General features: G+C 38.0%; 1 protein-coding gene across 1 annotated transcript; it reads left to right on the top strand.

Moving 5' to 3' along the window:
• The first annotated feature begins 567 nt into the window (after nt 1-567).
• On the top strand, nt 568-9,121 carry LOC146310607 (adhesion G-protein coupled receptor G5-like). The gene is made up of 16 exons (XM_084742959.1): nt 568-787; nt 864-958; nt 1,221-1,413; nt 2,661-2,696; nt 2,809-2,889; nt 3,505-3,520; nt 3,728-3,884; nt 5,494-5,622; nt 5,744-5,854; nt 5,950-5,989; nt 6,198-6,298; nt 6,378-6,499; nt 6,583-6,848; nt 6,984-7,074; nt 7,172-7,455; nt 8,519-9,121. Exons 1-16 carry the CDS (start codon nt 688-690, stop codon nt 8,638-8,640), a joined length of 1,944 nt encoding a protein of 647 aa, XP_084599085.1. The 5' UTR covers nt 568-687; the 3' UTR covers nt 8,641-9,121.
• The last annotated feature ends 8,069 nt before the right edge of the window (nt 9,122-17,190 follow it).

The raw sequence follows: 17,190 nt of genomic DNA, 5'->3' as shown, positions 1-17,190 counted from the left end.
TAGCTGTTGAGATATTTCAGTCTGGACAAACTGTCCAAAAGACAGACATTGCCATTCATAGAACCACACTGCTATCATAGCTGAAGATGAATCGATAAACAAATTAATGAACTGTTTACATGAAGACTTCTTAATTTGAATGTCAGATGTGGCAACATCAGACTGTACCCACAGAACTCAGGAACATTAATTGTGCTTATGTGCTGTTGTCTTTGATTATGTGCCTTGCTATGTACTTTTGTCTGTGCTTATGTGCTTTCTATAAAGGGCTATGTGCCCTTGTACGGACATGTCATCAATCTGCTTTTATCTGTGGATATGTGGGTGTTTTAATGTCTTTTTCTTATATAAACTGAGTTTAGTTTTTCTGCCTGTGCCTGAAAAATATCTAAATGCGGATGATGGTTGCAGCACCATCTGTGTTCAGGTACGCTGGTCCATACTTAAATGTGGCAGTCTGCCAACTGTTTTCTAGCAAAGCAGACGTGACATGCTATAAGAGTTTGACGCGCTTTATTTGCAAGGTAAATGAGAGAGCAATAACAACAGAGGTACGTCTTTTAGTAAAATGACAACACGGAACATCACATCACTCTGGTAATGGAAACTGCTGGACGTAAAGGTGGCACTTAGATAATAGGTATATCTTTAGGTTATGGTCAGAAAAAATAATCTTCACTGCTGAGGATGTTACCACTGGATGGACAGAATCGCTGGATTGTTTTAGTGGAGACTGCAATCCTGCTGTCTGGGATATTCTTTGAGAATGGCATATGTCAGACATTAGGTGAGTAACACTAAACACTAACTTACCACAGACAGTATTTCATTTTATGTTTGTCATTTTGTAATTATTTTTACAGGCACAAATGAGACCTGCCAGCTAAAAAATATACTGTTCATCAGCGTGAGAAAGCCATATCCAAGTCAATTTCCATCAAGTAAGCCTGAGATTACTGTAGAAAGATAATTGCCTGCAACTGAAAAATAATAATTAAAAAAAAAAACAGTAATAAAAACAGTAAAACAGCATTCAACCATATTTCACATCATATTTCAGAGGCTGTCTATCACAATGATGTCAATGGAACTAAACTCTGTTTTGATATCTCAGGAAACAATGAACATTCAGGTAAAATAATCTAATCATACATAATGATTTGAGCCCACTGGAAAAAAGACATACTATTCAATTTGTTCTCGTGGTACTTTAATGACTGAATGTATTATGGTTTGTGTTTTTAGGCTGTTGTCACAGCGGAGATTTCGACTGTACCTATCAAATACAGAAACACAGAGAGAACGAACACACCCTAATTCTGAATGACACCACTCTGTCCAAGCAAGATATCGTGCTGATAAAAGTACCAGATCACGACTATAACTGTATGCCATCAAACTTCACCGGATCAGGTAATGCTGACAACCCCCTTGCAATGTGAAGTAAAAATTTAAGAACAACTAGATTTGGACCGGACTTAATCCAGTCATTTTATTGAACTTGTGTTTGCATGCTCAAGTTGAGAGATAATCATGCAAAATAAAATGTAATTGCAAGTAAGGCTGCACACAGAGTGCCAGTGGCCTGATTAAAGAGTGCTTATTTGCACACAAGAGCAGTGAGATGTTGCCCCCTATTGGTCAAAAAGTGTTTTACTGAAACAAAACAGTAATGCTCCAAAAGTCCCACACAACAGTGGTTTTCAAACTGGGGTCCATGGACCAGCATGGGCCCTTGAGTGGGTTATAGGGAGTCCCCAGCGAAAGGAGGAACAGAATATTTTAACTTTTATCCCATTCAATGAAAGATGGAGCAACAAGAGAGGAAATAGGGTTGGTCATTTTGATTGACTATTAAAACTTTTTAGTTTAAGTTTTGATAAATAAATAAATAAATAAATAAATAAATAAACTGAAAATTTAAAAAAATAATAATTCAATTTATTTTTTAGTCCACAATACACTGCTGGAGTTTTACAAGAAGTCAAGAATCTCCAGTGTAAGTGATTGGTGACCAGTTTTCAAATGGAAAAAAACAACCAAAAAGAAAGAAAGAAAGAAAGAAAGAAAGAAAGAAAGAAAGAAAGAAAGAAAGAAAGAAAGAACATAAAATGCCTCCATACTGCTCATCTGATGTAATCCAAGTCTCCAAAAGCTCCGACGTGCTGTACATTTGCATGCACACCGTCACACTACACACAAACAGTTCAGACAGTGTGCATGTGCACGTGAACATCTCTCCAAGCTAAGAATCTGCTGTGAAGATTTAGGCTTATAAACATGGTGTAAATAGATGTCATTCAAGTCAGCTTGGTATGTTGAGGCTTTAGGAGGCATGGAGGCATTTTATGTTTTTTATGTTTAAAAAATGGTCAGTATTCACTGTTTGGGACGTACTGCATCATTCCTGTTTTCCTGTGAAACCCCAGCAGTGTTTTGCGGACTGAAAAACTAAATCTGACCTTCATTCATCATGAGGGTGAATAACTAATGTTTCATTTTTGGGTGAATTATCCCTTTAAGACAAAATCCTCTCAGATTGGTGGGCTGTAGTCTGATGTTCTATTGTGTGGGTCTTTGGCATGAAAAAGTTTGGTACACATACAGTAAATGTTTCCTCCATTAATCAGTCATCTTAAACGCCTTTCACTCTGTTGCAGATTTCCTTTTCAACATTCACAAGTGCTTGAATACAGGTAAAATCACAAATCCACCACAGCTCTCACTACTTTCTATATCCACAAACATTTATTAACAGTGCTAGCACTTTTAACATGTGTAATAATATAATGTTTTAATGTGTTTAAGGTAATAGGAATATTAGATTGAGCCAAAACCACACCTGTGGAAGGAGCATTCATGAAGAAAATTGCACAGGTATTTACATTTGTTTATTATAGTTTCAAGTAGTTTCAAGGAGAAATCTGTAATATATGTGTGTAATGACATTGTATGTTGAAATACTTGCTTCTCTGATCCGGCCTGTAATTTGTATTGATATGTGTTCAAATCAATGCTGAATGTTCGCTCAGTGAGTACGTATCTGTTTATGAGTCTCAACAAGTCAATAATCGTATAAGGCGTATATGTTTACAATAGTTAAACTGAGCAATATATTAATGTGAGTCTGGCAGGCAGTAACTTAATTCAGACTTCAGACTGTTTATTTTCAGAGCAGTGGGCCTTTGTTTTCATGATAATGGGCTTAACTTTACATCGACAGGCAACTGACAGCCAAACAGCTGATCAACTTACAGTGTAGGACTTGTCCTCATTTGTTATTGTCATATTACAATGTTGCGCTCATCTTACAATCCTGCAGTGTTCCTGCAGGCTGCCTGAGCTTCCTCAAGTCTGGGAACAGTCAACCATAGACTGTATGTTAAATAGGATGCAGTCTGTGGCTCCAATTGCCCCTTTAAAGTGTATCTTGGTGACCATTTTGATAGAGTATGGTGATGAAAATCAAATGTTTCTTTAATGTCTGTGTGTTTTGATATGCAGGTTTAACAGGAATAAGGTACAAAATCACTGAAAAAGAAATATTTTGTGTGTCATGTAAGCCACGACGAAATATTTCTCTGATTCCACCTAACTTTTACAATGGCAGCAGCCTAGACAACGCAGTGTAAGTATCACACTTGGCAACATGGCATTTCAACTGTAGTGTGCTCTAAAATAATAAATTATTAAAACTAAGAGGAAATTATTTGTGTTTCCATTGCAGAAATATCATGAATAATCTCTCCCCCCTGCTGGAAAAGCTTGGAAACGACAAAGAAGCACACATCACAATAGGCGATATAAAAGGAGTGATCACTAAACTCTTTCACACAGATCAGACTGACATCAATGTTGGCATAACAACCAGTGGAGATGTCTCTGTACGCATTTTATCACGATATAAGACTAAAACACAATATTAACGGTCTAGTGTGTAAGATTTAGGATGTTTTATTCACAGAATGTGGCAGAAATGGAATATTATATTCATTAGTGTATAATCACACAAAAATAAGAATCACTGGGCCTCGTGCAAGAATCACTCATATGAACAGATTTATTCGTCAGTGGTTTGTACGAGTGATTTAGGAGAACTTCCCACATTCACCAGTTTTGTCATATTTTTAATTTTCTTACAGATACAAACACAATTTATGAGGTCCAGGCCTATGACAGGAGTCATGTGCAATTAGTCTACTACTGAAGTCGCTTCGTCCAGGGGAACATCCTCTGTTGCAATGCTTGACAATGCAACATCATCTATAATTATTATGACATGTCTTTTTCGTCCATTTCTGTGTATAAGACTTGCAGTCATCACTCAGCTTATTGTGGCGAGATTTTCGTATTGAACCATCTTTCATTTATTTCAGTAACACAGTCTATTATATTATAAAAAGTAAGACACTTTTAAAATACGAATATGAAAATGTTCTTGCAAGAGGCCCGGTGTATTTTCATGACATTTGAATAAGCCATTTATATCTACAGAACACCGGTCTGTCACAGAGGCCACTATTCATGAGAGCAGCCATACGTCATACCCCTGTCTGGAGAACAAGCACGCCTGTCTTTGGGTGAAAACAACAACTGGACAAGTGTTGGCATTGATGGGTAAAAACTAGTGGCACTGTGCCTGAAAGCTGCTGTGTTGCACTTTGCACATCAAACAATAAAATAAATTGCAGTCTATGTTTATCTTTATAACCCCGAAGAGGGAAGGACAGTAAAAGAAGAGATATGTGACTTGTGGGACACAGCCAGTAAATACACAAACAGTGTTGCTACATAAGATAGATAAGATAATGATGTCACAGAGTAAATGCCATGTGTGCCAACTGTGCATAGTTTACCTGTTTTCTACTTCTCCCAGTCGCTGTACTAAGCACAAGCTTCAATTAAAATAGAGACAGTGGTTCCCCTTCGCCACACATATATAATACAGTGACAGAAGTAAAACATACTGTACTTGAAAATTCAAGAGGGTCAAGTTGGATATATCCAGTTCATCTGCTTTGATGAAGGCAAACTGAAAGGACACTCATCAATTTTTTTTCCCCATATGTCATGTAGTTGCATGACATATGGGGTACAGTATTCTTAATCTATGTCGTTAAATAGGTGAAGATCTCTGACTTTGCATTCACTCCCGGTCAAATTAGAGGGGCTGTTTTCACCCAAAAAAGGCTGGGGACATGACGCGAGGGTAAAGTACCCAGATGTGCTGCTCTCATCCATGTTGAACCTCTATGTTTCTACAGTAACCCTGAATGGACAGACCAGTCATGGGCTGTATAGAGGGCCTTATGTGATTTTTGCGAGTTTCCCAGCAATGCTCCTACACGCTTGAAAGAGGAGGATGAGGCGACTGGCATTCAGTTATTTGCGATCTACAACCTTACTGATGATGCCACTAAATTCTACACACTGGTCCTTTAAGTAGAGTTAAATCACACCGCTTTTCTGATAATCTTCTTTAATTTTTTGTAGTTTCTTTCTGGTAATAATTTGGGGACTGGCCTCTCTAGACTGGTACACATCCCCACTGAGGCGACCACCACAGCATTAGAAAGAAATGGTTCATTTGCTGGAGTTCTATTTTTCCCAAACATGCATCAGGTAAAGGTAAAGTTGACGCTGTAACACATTCTTTTTTTGATAACTAAATACAAGGATTACATTATTACATTCACTACATTCTGTGCCTATCATAACTTTAAACAGTTTTCTCTCTTAACAGAGTGATTCTACCAGTACTTTGCTCAACAATGAGGTGATGGGAATTGAAATGGGAACACAAATATCCAATCTGTCAAATACCATAGACATTCATTACAAAAATGTGAACAAGGTAAAAGACATGACAACTCAAAAATATTGTAACGGGTTAATAATAGTTGGTTATGGAAAGAGTATACTGATTTTTCCTTTTTTATTCTGATACAGGATGGAAAAATTGCTTCTTGCAAGTCATGGGATGGCAAAGGTACTGTAAAATATTCTTTAAAGCTGCCTTTAACAAATGGAGTCCATTGTGTGACATGACTTGCTCTGTCACACCTCCGTCAGCCATTAATGTGAAAAAGACGTCCTGTTTAAAAGGACACTTCATTCCAAAATCAAAAATAGTAAAATATTTTTGGTTGTGGGGTGAACTATCCCTTTAAGTACAGTAGCATCTCCTACCTTTGTAGGAAAGGAAGCGACCTGGATCACGGACGGCTGTCTGACAAATGAGACCAATGACGACATCATATGCCACTGCTCTCATCTAACGTTTTTTGCAGTATTGATGGTAAGATAATGACATTATGACTTGTAATTCTAGTTTCAACGTTCCACACATAATCTAACACGTCCTTCTCTATCACCAGTCGCCTCCAACTCAGAACATAAGCGCGTCAGATTTTACAGCTCTGACCTACATCACATCCATCGGCTGTGGCATATCAATATTCTTCTTGAAAGTTGGTCTTTGCATGCATTGTTTTATCAGGCAAGGAATCCCGTTTTTAAGATTTTAATTCTAACTTACCATATTAGAGGCCTTTGCTGACCCAAAACTAACTCACTCCACAGAAAAGGGAAAGCAAGCCAAGCAACTAAGATCCTGATGAACCTCTTTGGTGCCATGTTGATGCTGAACTTGTGCTTCCTGATAAATGAGGTGATTGCCAACCTTGACAACTTCGGTGCATGTGTGGCGATAGCGGCAGCTATGCACTACACCATGTTGGCCACTTTTAGCTGGTTTTTCATAGAAGCTCTACACCTGTACTTCAGTCTGTGGAAGATCCCTACTGAAATCAAACATTACATGATGAAGATTTACATCACAGGATGGGGTGAGAGAACTGACCATAACAACATAATCCTGCTTAAATTCATATAGTATAGTATAGTATAGTATAGTATATAGTATAGTATAGTATATAGTATTCATATATAGTAAAACCACGTACATTTGTCTTTCTCTTCAGTCTCACCAGCTATAGTGGTGGTTGCGCTTGCGGCCTCACAAAAATATAATTACCTGGTCATTTACACCGATGATGGGAATTCAGCAAAAATGTAAGTGACTCTTACTGACTGCAAGTCTGATGATAACACATTTCTTATTCACAAAAATAGCTTCATGTTAATAACTGACTTTATACCTGACTTTCAGGTGCTGGATCCCAGATGCTATCATCCACCAGGGGGTGAACATTGGTTATTATGCCATAGTTTTCATCTTCACCTTTGTCATATTCATCATCACTGTGCGTCAGATTGTTATGTTAAAGCCCACAGAAGAGAAAGCTAAGGACGTTAGCACCATCAAGACAAACTCCTTCTCCATCCTCGGCCTGTTCCTCCTGCTCGGCCTCACCTGGGCTTTTGCCTTCTTCAGCCATGGACCTCTGCGCATACCCTCCTACTATATCTTCACAGTCCTCAACTCCTTTCAAGGTACACTCTAAATTCACACACAGCACTTTGAAGTGCACTTAAAGACCGGGTTGCACAAACAAAGATCAATTAAATCTAAGATTAGTTTAATTGGAGTTAAGCAAACCTAGGTTTAAAATGAGTAAATCCAGATTTAAAATTAAGAAGAGCTCCGTTTCACCATTTAAAACTAATTTCAGTTTACCAACCAAATAAGTTTTTTTGAAAATAAAAAGGTGACATACAAGAAATTCTGAAAATAAGAATAAAAGTAGGAATAATAGAAGTTAGTCATAACTATGCTGCACTCTGTGATGCATTATGTTTGGTAGTGTAAAATGTTATGCAGGTAGGAATAAGTGACTGTTTGATAGTTAAAAATTGAACAAAATGTCCAAATATACTGACGTAAATCAATATTAATTACAGTTTAATCAGTATGGAGGTGCTTGCTTTCCCAAATTAGAAAAATGAAAAAAACATTTTTAAAAAAGTGCTGTCGGGATCCAAGTAATAAAAAGGGAAGTAACTTTTAACTTTCGGCTGCTCTGTATTCCTTAACAAAGAAATTATATTATTTGCTAGCTATTTAAAAGGTTAACAAAACTTGACATTGTTTGTTACCTACAGTGGCTAAAACGTCAATTAATGGACCATTCTGGCCAAATAATAGAGGATTAAAAAACGGACATGAAAGGACCGAAACAACTAAGAAACGCAACATAAAATTCAATTTGGTTGTCTGTCCCTTATGAGGAACTTAATTTTTCTCAATCCATCTCACAAACACTGCCATTTTAAAAGTTAATGCTCCTCGAGTTTAAAGTTAACACTCGTTCACATTTTAAATTGGAGTTTAAACTGCTGGTGCAACAGAATTAAATTTGTTCTCTGTTTAGAATAAAAACTGAACTGATGTTTAAAGAGAGGTTTGACTAAAATCTTTCCCAGTTTTAAACTAGTTTAAAGGTTTGGCGCAACAAAATTTCAAGTTAGTGCAGCAAAAAACTTTGATTTTCTTTTCACAAAGCATACATTTCTTTAAAAACTAATAGATTATAACCCATCTACCCAATTTTTGCAGGTTTCCTCCTGTTCATCTACTATTACAATTCCAGCAAAGTTGTCGGAGACGAAAAAACATCCAGCAGCAGCAGCAGCAGTTCAGCCACCTCCAACACAGTTCTCACATCTCCATATAATTGAAGTGTTTGTACTGTACATGTGTTTCAGACGAGTATAGAAAGAGTTGTGAGATTATTTTGACACAAGAGGGCAGCATTTCATTTCTCGTCGTCAAGTCGACAACAATGAGCTGCTGCTGACTGAATGACTACCCTGACCTGAAATGTCTAATCTGGATTAACTTCATTGAGAAAATTATTCAAATGAGTGGAGCACTGACAGAGTTTTCTTCTGGAACTCATTTGAACTCATTGTGCTGATGACTCTGTGTTTCAACAGAGACCGTCTCTGACTCATTGTGAAACTTTTCAGAGAGGGTTGTGATTCATTCAGAATATATCACATAGCTCCTGAATCAAAGCTGCTGTCATACACTGACTGAAATACAGAGTGTAAATGTTTAAGAAGAAAGATATGACCTTTTATGACTGATGTTGCTGTCATATGGAATGAAGAAGGTGGGAAAAAAAATCAAGGCTTGTCTCTCACATATGTACAGTGTTGGGGGGTTAGGGGCGTGGGGGTTGGGGGGGGGGAGCTAGCCAGCTAGCGCTTTGCGTGCCTGCAGATAATTACCTTGTGCCTACAGAGAGCAGTATCCACTGTGCGGGGAGCCTAAACTGGCTAACAAGAAATGAGCTCATGGCTACCCGAGTGATAAGAGGCATGAAGGCATGCCATTATGTTGAAACTATTCTCTGAAATAGAAATATATAAACTATTTATTAACTTCATTGTATCACTGCAAACTGCATTATATTAATTATGAGGAGTCATTGGGATTTGGGTATTTTTGCGTTGTTTAATTTGTATTATTTGTGTTGCGTTGTTTAATTTGTATATTTAGTGCTTGCTCTTGGTGGGAATTGTTGGGTCTCTGTAAATAATATTATAAATAACACAGTCTAGGCCTGTTCTGTATGAAAAGTGTCCTGAGATAACTTCTGTTATGATCTGACTGTATATAAACAAATTGACTTGATAATACCTGATACAGGGTTTCTGCAGGATCCATCAAATTAAATTTAAGACTTTTTAAGACCGTTTTAAAACCATTATGAGCTCCATTTCAGATTTATTTCATGTCCTTATGGGCACAGAATTACTTGTAAAGTAAATTCATTTATTCACATTCACCATGAACATTTAATTCAATGGCACAGGGTTATTGTGCGATGCAATTATTAAATAGAAATGTTAAAAAATAATCTCTGTTCAGTAAATTTGATTTAGGTTAAGCTGAAATTTCCAACTGAGAACTCAGAAATTCCGACCTCCCAGTTGAAATGGAATATACCATAAGTATAAAAGACTCAACTTTCCACTGCTCTGTACTCCTTTAAAAAAGTGACACTGGTTGCTGGATAGCAAAATGGCAAACAAAACTTTTCATTGTTTACTAGCAGTCTTAAAAGTTAGTTAATACCGGCCTATTCATGATGGCTCAGCAGAGAAGCAACTTATCCTCATTTAAGAAACACTTGTTGGCTTTATTAATGGAGCATTATCGCTAAATAATAATAATTTAAAAAAAAAAACAGACATCAGCACGGTAGGGAGAAAAAAAATCAGCAAAACTCAGTAGGGTTGTTGCATAGAAATGTTGGAACAGATGCAAACTGTCAGTGCAACTTTGCCAAAGTAATTTTAATTTCATATTCCAATCAAGTTTCATTGTAAGTGAATGGTGATCAGTTCTCAAACTGAAAAAAAAAACAACAACAAAAAACTTAAAGTACCTCCATACTGTTTATCTAGTGTAATCCAAGTCCCCTAAAGGCCCAACATGGGATTCGGACACGTCACACCCAGTTCAGATAGTGTGCACTAAGAAGTGGACTGGGCCCAAGCTAAGGATCTATAGTGAGTATTTATACATTACAAAACTGGTCACCATTCATTTTCCATTGTTTTCCTCTGAAACTCCAGCAGTGCTGATCTTCATTTGGCATGAGGGTGAGTAGATAATGACTGATTTTTTTATTTTTGGGTGAACTTTCCCTTTAATAGCTTTCAAAATTGTATTTAAGACATAAGATGGTTTGAGGCCTAAAATTTCAGATTATTGGATTTTAGACTTTTTAGGACTTTTTAAGGACTTGCAGAAACCCAGTGACTAAGACCTGATGTATTCATTCTTCTTTTTATTTTTCATTTTCATTTTTACACATTTAATCTTTTTTTTTTTTACATTTTATTTTACTATCCTTAAAAAGAATGTAGTTAAATTTTTGGGATCTTATTGCATATTATTTTTGATTAAATGTGGTAAGTCTTGTTCCTTGATTCAGTATCTCATCAAACTGCTAACACTGTGCGAAGAGATAGAGTATAATAAAGTTTATGGTATCTTAAGCAGACACTGGAGTCTTTCCTTATGCAGCACTGTGGGCGTGTAGGGTTGGGGAGTGACATTCAGAGAGCAAACCCTGTTTATTTATCTATGACTGATTAATCTTCTAAATGACCACAGCGTGCCAGCCCAAAACTAGGGTAATTACTGCCATACACATCTGATTTGTGTTGCCCCCAAAAGGCCTTTCATGCAGAGCACAGCGGGCTTCTCTGATGTACCTGTGTGTGTCCATACGTTAGAGCTCTCCGGGTAAGCCAGAGCAGAGCCTTCAGCGAGGAACTAACATTGATATACAAGCTGTGATTACAAATCACAGCACTGTGGTGAATGATGGTGAAACACACTGTAAAAAAAATATGTCAATTTCAAGAACTAGAGATTTCACAGCTCAGCATATGGACAAAATATGACAAAAACCAGCAACGATGCTTGTAATTCATTCATGCACAAAATCAAAAGTCAGTAAAAGTTTCCCACATGGAGATCATGATTTGTGGTGTGCTAGACTGAAAAACATTAAGACGAGACGTCACTAAGAAATATGTGAATAGAAGCCTTCGTGCTGCTGGCTTCTGGGAACATCTTAATAACGGCGTCAATCTAAATTATTTCAAAATGAGACGGGTGAAAAATGTTAATTTTTCATGTTATCCCATAAAACTGTCCAGAGAAAAATTTAACATATGTAGAAAAACTGAGAAAATACTTAATTGCTCTCAGTCTTAAACCACATGGACAGTAGTGGCTTGGAGAAGCACCAACACGCTGGCATGCATCTTTAGACTTTGTAAGATTCACAACAAAACCGTCAAAATTGTAATACTGAAATAAAAGTGAAGGAAAGTGGATTTCACTGCTGCATGCTTCTTGGAAAGATACAGATTAGTCACTATTTTACAGAGCACTAATTAGAAGTGACAAACTGTACTTTGATTTAAATTAAACAAAAAGTAGAAATATTATGTTATTTATTTGACAGTTGTTACACCCTTATTGGACTTTCCTAGAGAGCAAATTACAACAGAACTGTACTTTAAACCAAAGTGTATTATTTCACACTGTTAGGGTTAGGGACACATTACAACACAGCTGTACTGTAAACTAAAGTGAGATCACACATGTGTCACTTCTCCATTTAGAAAAACAATACGTGAACCAGGTCTAAAGTAAAATTATGTTATATATATGCACGTTTGTATAAAAGAGGGAAATAATCCACTTTAATGTACGGTACACTCCTGTTATAATGTGTCCCAAATTACCCTCTACGAATGTCTGCTAAGGATCTAACAGTAGGTAACAACACACTTTGGTTTACAGTACAGTTCTCTTGTAACATGTCTCTAATTACTCTCTAATAAAGGTCTGACAGGGGGAAATGATACAGTAACCCAAATTACCCTCTGAGAAAGTCTAATAAGGGTCTAACGCTGTTAATAATGTATGGCTTGTTACGTCTTATAACTGTACTCTAAAATAAAGTGCGGCAAAGACACATTCTCATAAAAGAAGTTATATTCAGCCTAAGGGAGTCATTCTTGGGAAAAGTGCTAAATTACCATAATGTAGTCCTTCTCACCTCGGTCTCCTTTTGATGGGAGATCATTAGTCTTTAGCAGAACAGGAATAATAATAACAACGCTGTTCCTAATCACAGCCGGTGTGTGAAGAGGTTTGGTTTTATGATTGGCGTATTTCAGGTGCAGGAATGGAGACATCGGCTTTGCATGTGTTTTATTAAATAGAGTCTGGACTGAATCCTGCTCTGTAAAAGCCAAATTGCTGATCTCAAATGACCTATAAAGCCTGAGGTCTTGTTCCTGGAACCTTGCGTGTCTGGAGGAAATATGATTAGTCAAATATAGCTACTCATGCACCTTGATGTAACTTACTCTTTCTAACTTCTGGCTTTTATCAGCTTGGAGTTACCATGCAGATCTAAATTTGCATTCTCAAGGTATGCCAGCGCTAACTGGACTTTATTTTATGCTCCCCTGTCTTGCCGTTTTCTTTGGGTCAAGGCAGCACATTTCCTAACATCCCCCCTTCTCCCTTCTCGTTTTTCATAAATCCCAAAATGATTTATTTCCTAGTAACTTTGCTCGTGAAAATTGATGTGGACCCGGGACCTTTGTAGCGTCTGGTTTCCCTGCTGACTGCAGTAAAATCAGGCTGAGGTCCAGGCGCGGGGCAGCGCTTGCGTGACTGAACACCCCCCGTCTCCTCGCATGTCATGATGTGGCCCCCAGACTCAAAGCACTCAGGCTGATAGATTTGAGGGCCCATAGTTAAGTGTGCAGATTTATGATGGGCGGTTGTAGCTTGTCAGAGGAACTGTGTTACTTTTGCAGGAAGCACAAAATGAGGCCTCATCCTACAGGAAATCAGGGAGAGAAAAAAATCCAAGGTGCTTTCAGGTTACTGGCTGTGCCGGCTTGGGAAACAACACACCACCTTGTAATTCAGGAGGGGTGGCCAGATGGAGATGTAGTGTCTTGTATGGGAAGTCAGCTGTACATTTTTAAGACACAAATTTGCTAACTAGAACCATAAAGTGTTCTTTGATTTGTTCCCATACAAAACCCTTTTTTAGTTCCCAGTCAAACCCTTTCTAAAGGCTCCACTTTCAGAGCCATCTGCCAAAGTTATCACCCAGAACCCCCTATGAGGGGTTCTACAGAGAACGCTTCTCTTGTGATTTCATTTCAGAACCCCTTTTAGGCCAGCTCTGGTCCTTGAACCGGTTCGTTCAAAAACCTATAGAATATGACACACCCACTTTGGTTCCCAAGGAAATCTGCTATTTCGGAATTCCAGCTAAGAACCAACTTTTCAGGTTATAAACCACTGCCTTTTTGGTGGAAATGCTCATAACGTGGTTCCATGTTCGTGAAAAAAGACTATTCGAGGGTTCAATACAGAACCTTTCCACCTCCTCAGGAACACATCCAGTGAGATCTCCAAAGAACGTTTTTATACTCCAGGGATTTACTCCAGAACCTACCAGGAGAACCTACCCAAGAACCCTTTTATATCCCATGGTTTTTAACTAGAACCCCCCCAGTCCTCTTGCATTGCAAGGGTTTTGTGTTGGACAGGGGTTCTCAGCCTTTTGTAAGGCCCACGATTATATTAACTGGTAATTAGGGATTTTTATTTCTGTGAATTCTTGAACACATCTGTATATAAAAAATAACTAGTTTTGTAAATTGCTAATTTTTTTTTTTTTTTTTAACCAGGCCATTTGGCAGTAGCACTGCCTCTGGGTCCCACTAGATGGGGCTCTGAGGCCCACCAGTGGGCCACAACCCAGTGGTTGAGAATGGCTGATCTAGAATCTACCCAAAGCCCTTCTCTACCAAATTAGCTCTGGTTCTTGAATCAGTCCTGTTCAAGATTCTTGGAACTTTATACACATCCACTTTGGTTCCCAAGGAAAACCTGCTATTTATTGTTTCCAGGTTTTAAAGTTCCAAACAAGATAATTTATAATGGAAATGCAGTAAGGGTTCAAAATTAGATAAGGAACCAAAATGGGATCAGTTCTGTGCTGGTGGAAAAGGACTGTCAGGGAGTTCTACTGAGAACCCTTTTATAGTATGGTACAAAGTACGCTTCACTAACCGCTGACCATTGTTCTTCAAGGATTGTTGAAATCTTTCTTCAAATAAGGGTTTTATTAACAACCCTTGACAAAGCCTTTCTACAATAAAGGGGTCATCACAAGCAAATGGTTCTGAGAAGAAGAGCTGTTTTGCAACCCTTATTTTCTCAGGGTGTAGCTAAGTCTTTGCTGTTCATCCACATCTTTCATCAGGTGGGAAGATGATGCGGTGAGAACAGAAGGTCACGAAAGGGGAGAAGAGGGAAGGGAGTGGGAGGTGACTGAGGGTGCGACCTGTTGAAACATTCAGAATGAAAACTTGACCTCTGGATTTCAAGCTTCTCCTCCCTACAGTTGCCTGTCTCCCCTTCTCACGTCATGTGCAACAGCAGGAAGGATCATTCCCCTTCGTGTCACGTAAACGGGCTTCTCTTTGTCCCCCCTTGACCTTAGCAGCTCCTCATCACTCACTCACTGCCGTGTGGCGCATGGGGCCTGAAAAAAGTGGGAAAGCTCTCACATATTCAGATCTGTCCATCAAATGTCACCAGATTTATCACAATCACTCCATCATGCAGCTGACACTTATAAATCTGGGGGTTTTGTTGCACGTTTTCGCATGCAACAGAGCAAAGAATGTTGTGGTAAATCTTGTTCAACCATCAGAACGGGCAAATAATAACAGAAACAAGATGAGAATTTATGATGTTTGTTACTATACAATGAATAAAACCACTAGCAAAGTAACCTTCAGTGGCAGCAAGAAAAGTTGTATTTCACGTTTGCTGCAGAGCTTTAAGAAAAGACAGAATAAATTAAAACAGTTGTCAACATCTAGTATTGATAGCACATGTGATTAAAATTTCCACAGTAATTTATACATAAGACTCCATATACACACGTCATTGTATCATCCTTTGTTCTCATAACACACTACTGCCAGTATTTCACTCCAAAGTATTTCCTCATTCAGGCAGGATTTAAACAGACCTCATAACTACCGGTTTGGTCCCACACTTCAGAGACATTAAAGCTTATGGTTAAGAAACTAAAGCCGTCTGGATTCACTCATACCGCGCCCAGTTTGCTTGCTATTGACTTGGCTGTCGTTTGGCCTTTAAAATTCACACTTGGTGAAGTTGTGGTATTTGCCTCACACAAATGGTGCAGGCTTTCCCCACAACGCTGAAGAGTTTACCACAGGGACTGATTCACCCGCTGGTTTAATGCTGCAGAATTGCAATTATTCTTCACAGGTAGAAAACGAGCACTTGGTTTTCTGCTAAACAGCATCTGCAGTACAGTACACAGTTTTCTACAGTAGCTGCAGGTGAGTCATTATCTACTCACCCTTCTGAGAGTTGAGGGGTGGGTTTAGTTTTTTTAGTCCACAAAAAGTTTCACACTGTTTTCCTGTAAAGCTGGAGTAAACTAAACCCTAGCTTCAATCTGCATGAGGGTGAGTAGATCATGACTGAATTTTTATTTTTGGATGAAATATCCCTTTAAAGTTGTATGCCGTACTGGGTCCCAATACTTGAACATCTAAAAAAAAAAAAAAAGCCAACAACAACAAAATTATTGTGTTGATTTCATGATTTCACTCCCGTTTTACAAGTTATATAAACAAAATGTTTTCCATGTGGACCACGAGGAAAAATCTGTAATATATTTACTGTACCAAATCACAAAATGACCATGATATGTCATCAGAGATTAAGGAAATATGCTAGGTTGAAATACTGACTTCTCTGCTGCTTCTGCTTTTGTTTAGGCCACGCTGCCAGTTTGACATTTATTCACTTCACATGGAGCTAATATTAACATGTCAAATGTTCACTGAGTGTCTCAGTCCTCAGAAATAATTAATAATCTTTTAGAAGGAGTAGATGTTTATAATGCTTAATTTGAGAAATAGTGGGTTTAGACTTTTTGTTTCTACCCTGTACACTACCTGACCAAAACAGACGACAGACAAAATTACTGACAGGTGAACACAGAGCACATTTAGCAGCTACATAACAAACTAACAAACTATCACCAGGAGTTGGTGATGACCAAATCAGAGCTAAAAGTATGTAATTGTTGTACTAACATTTATCAGGTGGCCATATGAATGCTACTGTCACTCCATGTCTGTTAAATGTGTAAATAAGCAATAATCATTTGCTAAAAGGTAAAAACTAGGCTAAAACTTTTTAAGATGAAAATATGTTAATTTTAGGTTTACAGCTTGTTTCCGCTGAACTCCAAGTGGCCAAGAAACTAATTATTCATGGCCTAGTTAGTTATAAAGGTTTTCTTTCTTGTGCCAAATCCCAAAGGAGAAGATCGTGTATGAGTGTGTGTTTTTGTGTCGTATGTGCAACCTGAGTCCACAGTGATCTGATTTCAGGTAAGCTACACTGTTGCCCAAGCAGGATAAACTCTGTCTGTTTCCTCACTCCGCAGGGAGCCCTTAATCACCATATACTGCTTCCTTCCACACATCCAAATGTGAGAATATATTCCTCTGAGTAAATGAACGACCTGAGATCACAAGAAGAGACAAATACGGAAAGCATCTGCTCTCGTGCCAGTCCTAATCAAATCTTGTTTGTATTGTGTGTGT

The sequence above is a fragment of the Lutjanus erythropterus genome, chromosome 18, assembly GCF_056507025.1.
Source record: "Lutjanus erythropterus isolate fLutEry1 chromosome 18, fLutEry1.hap2, whole genome shotgun sequence".
Classification (NCBI taxonomy): domain Eukaryota; kingdom Metazoa; phylum Chordata; class Actinopteri; order Lutjaniformes; family Lutjanidae; genus Lutjanus; species Lutjanus erythropterus.
Note: the sequence above shows the minus strand (reverse complement) of the source record. Positions and strands in the feature narration are given on the sequence as shown.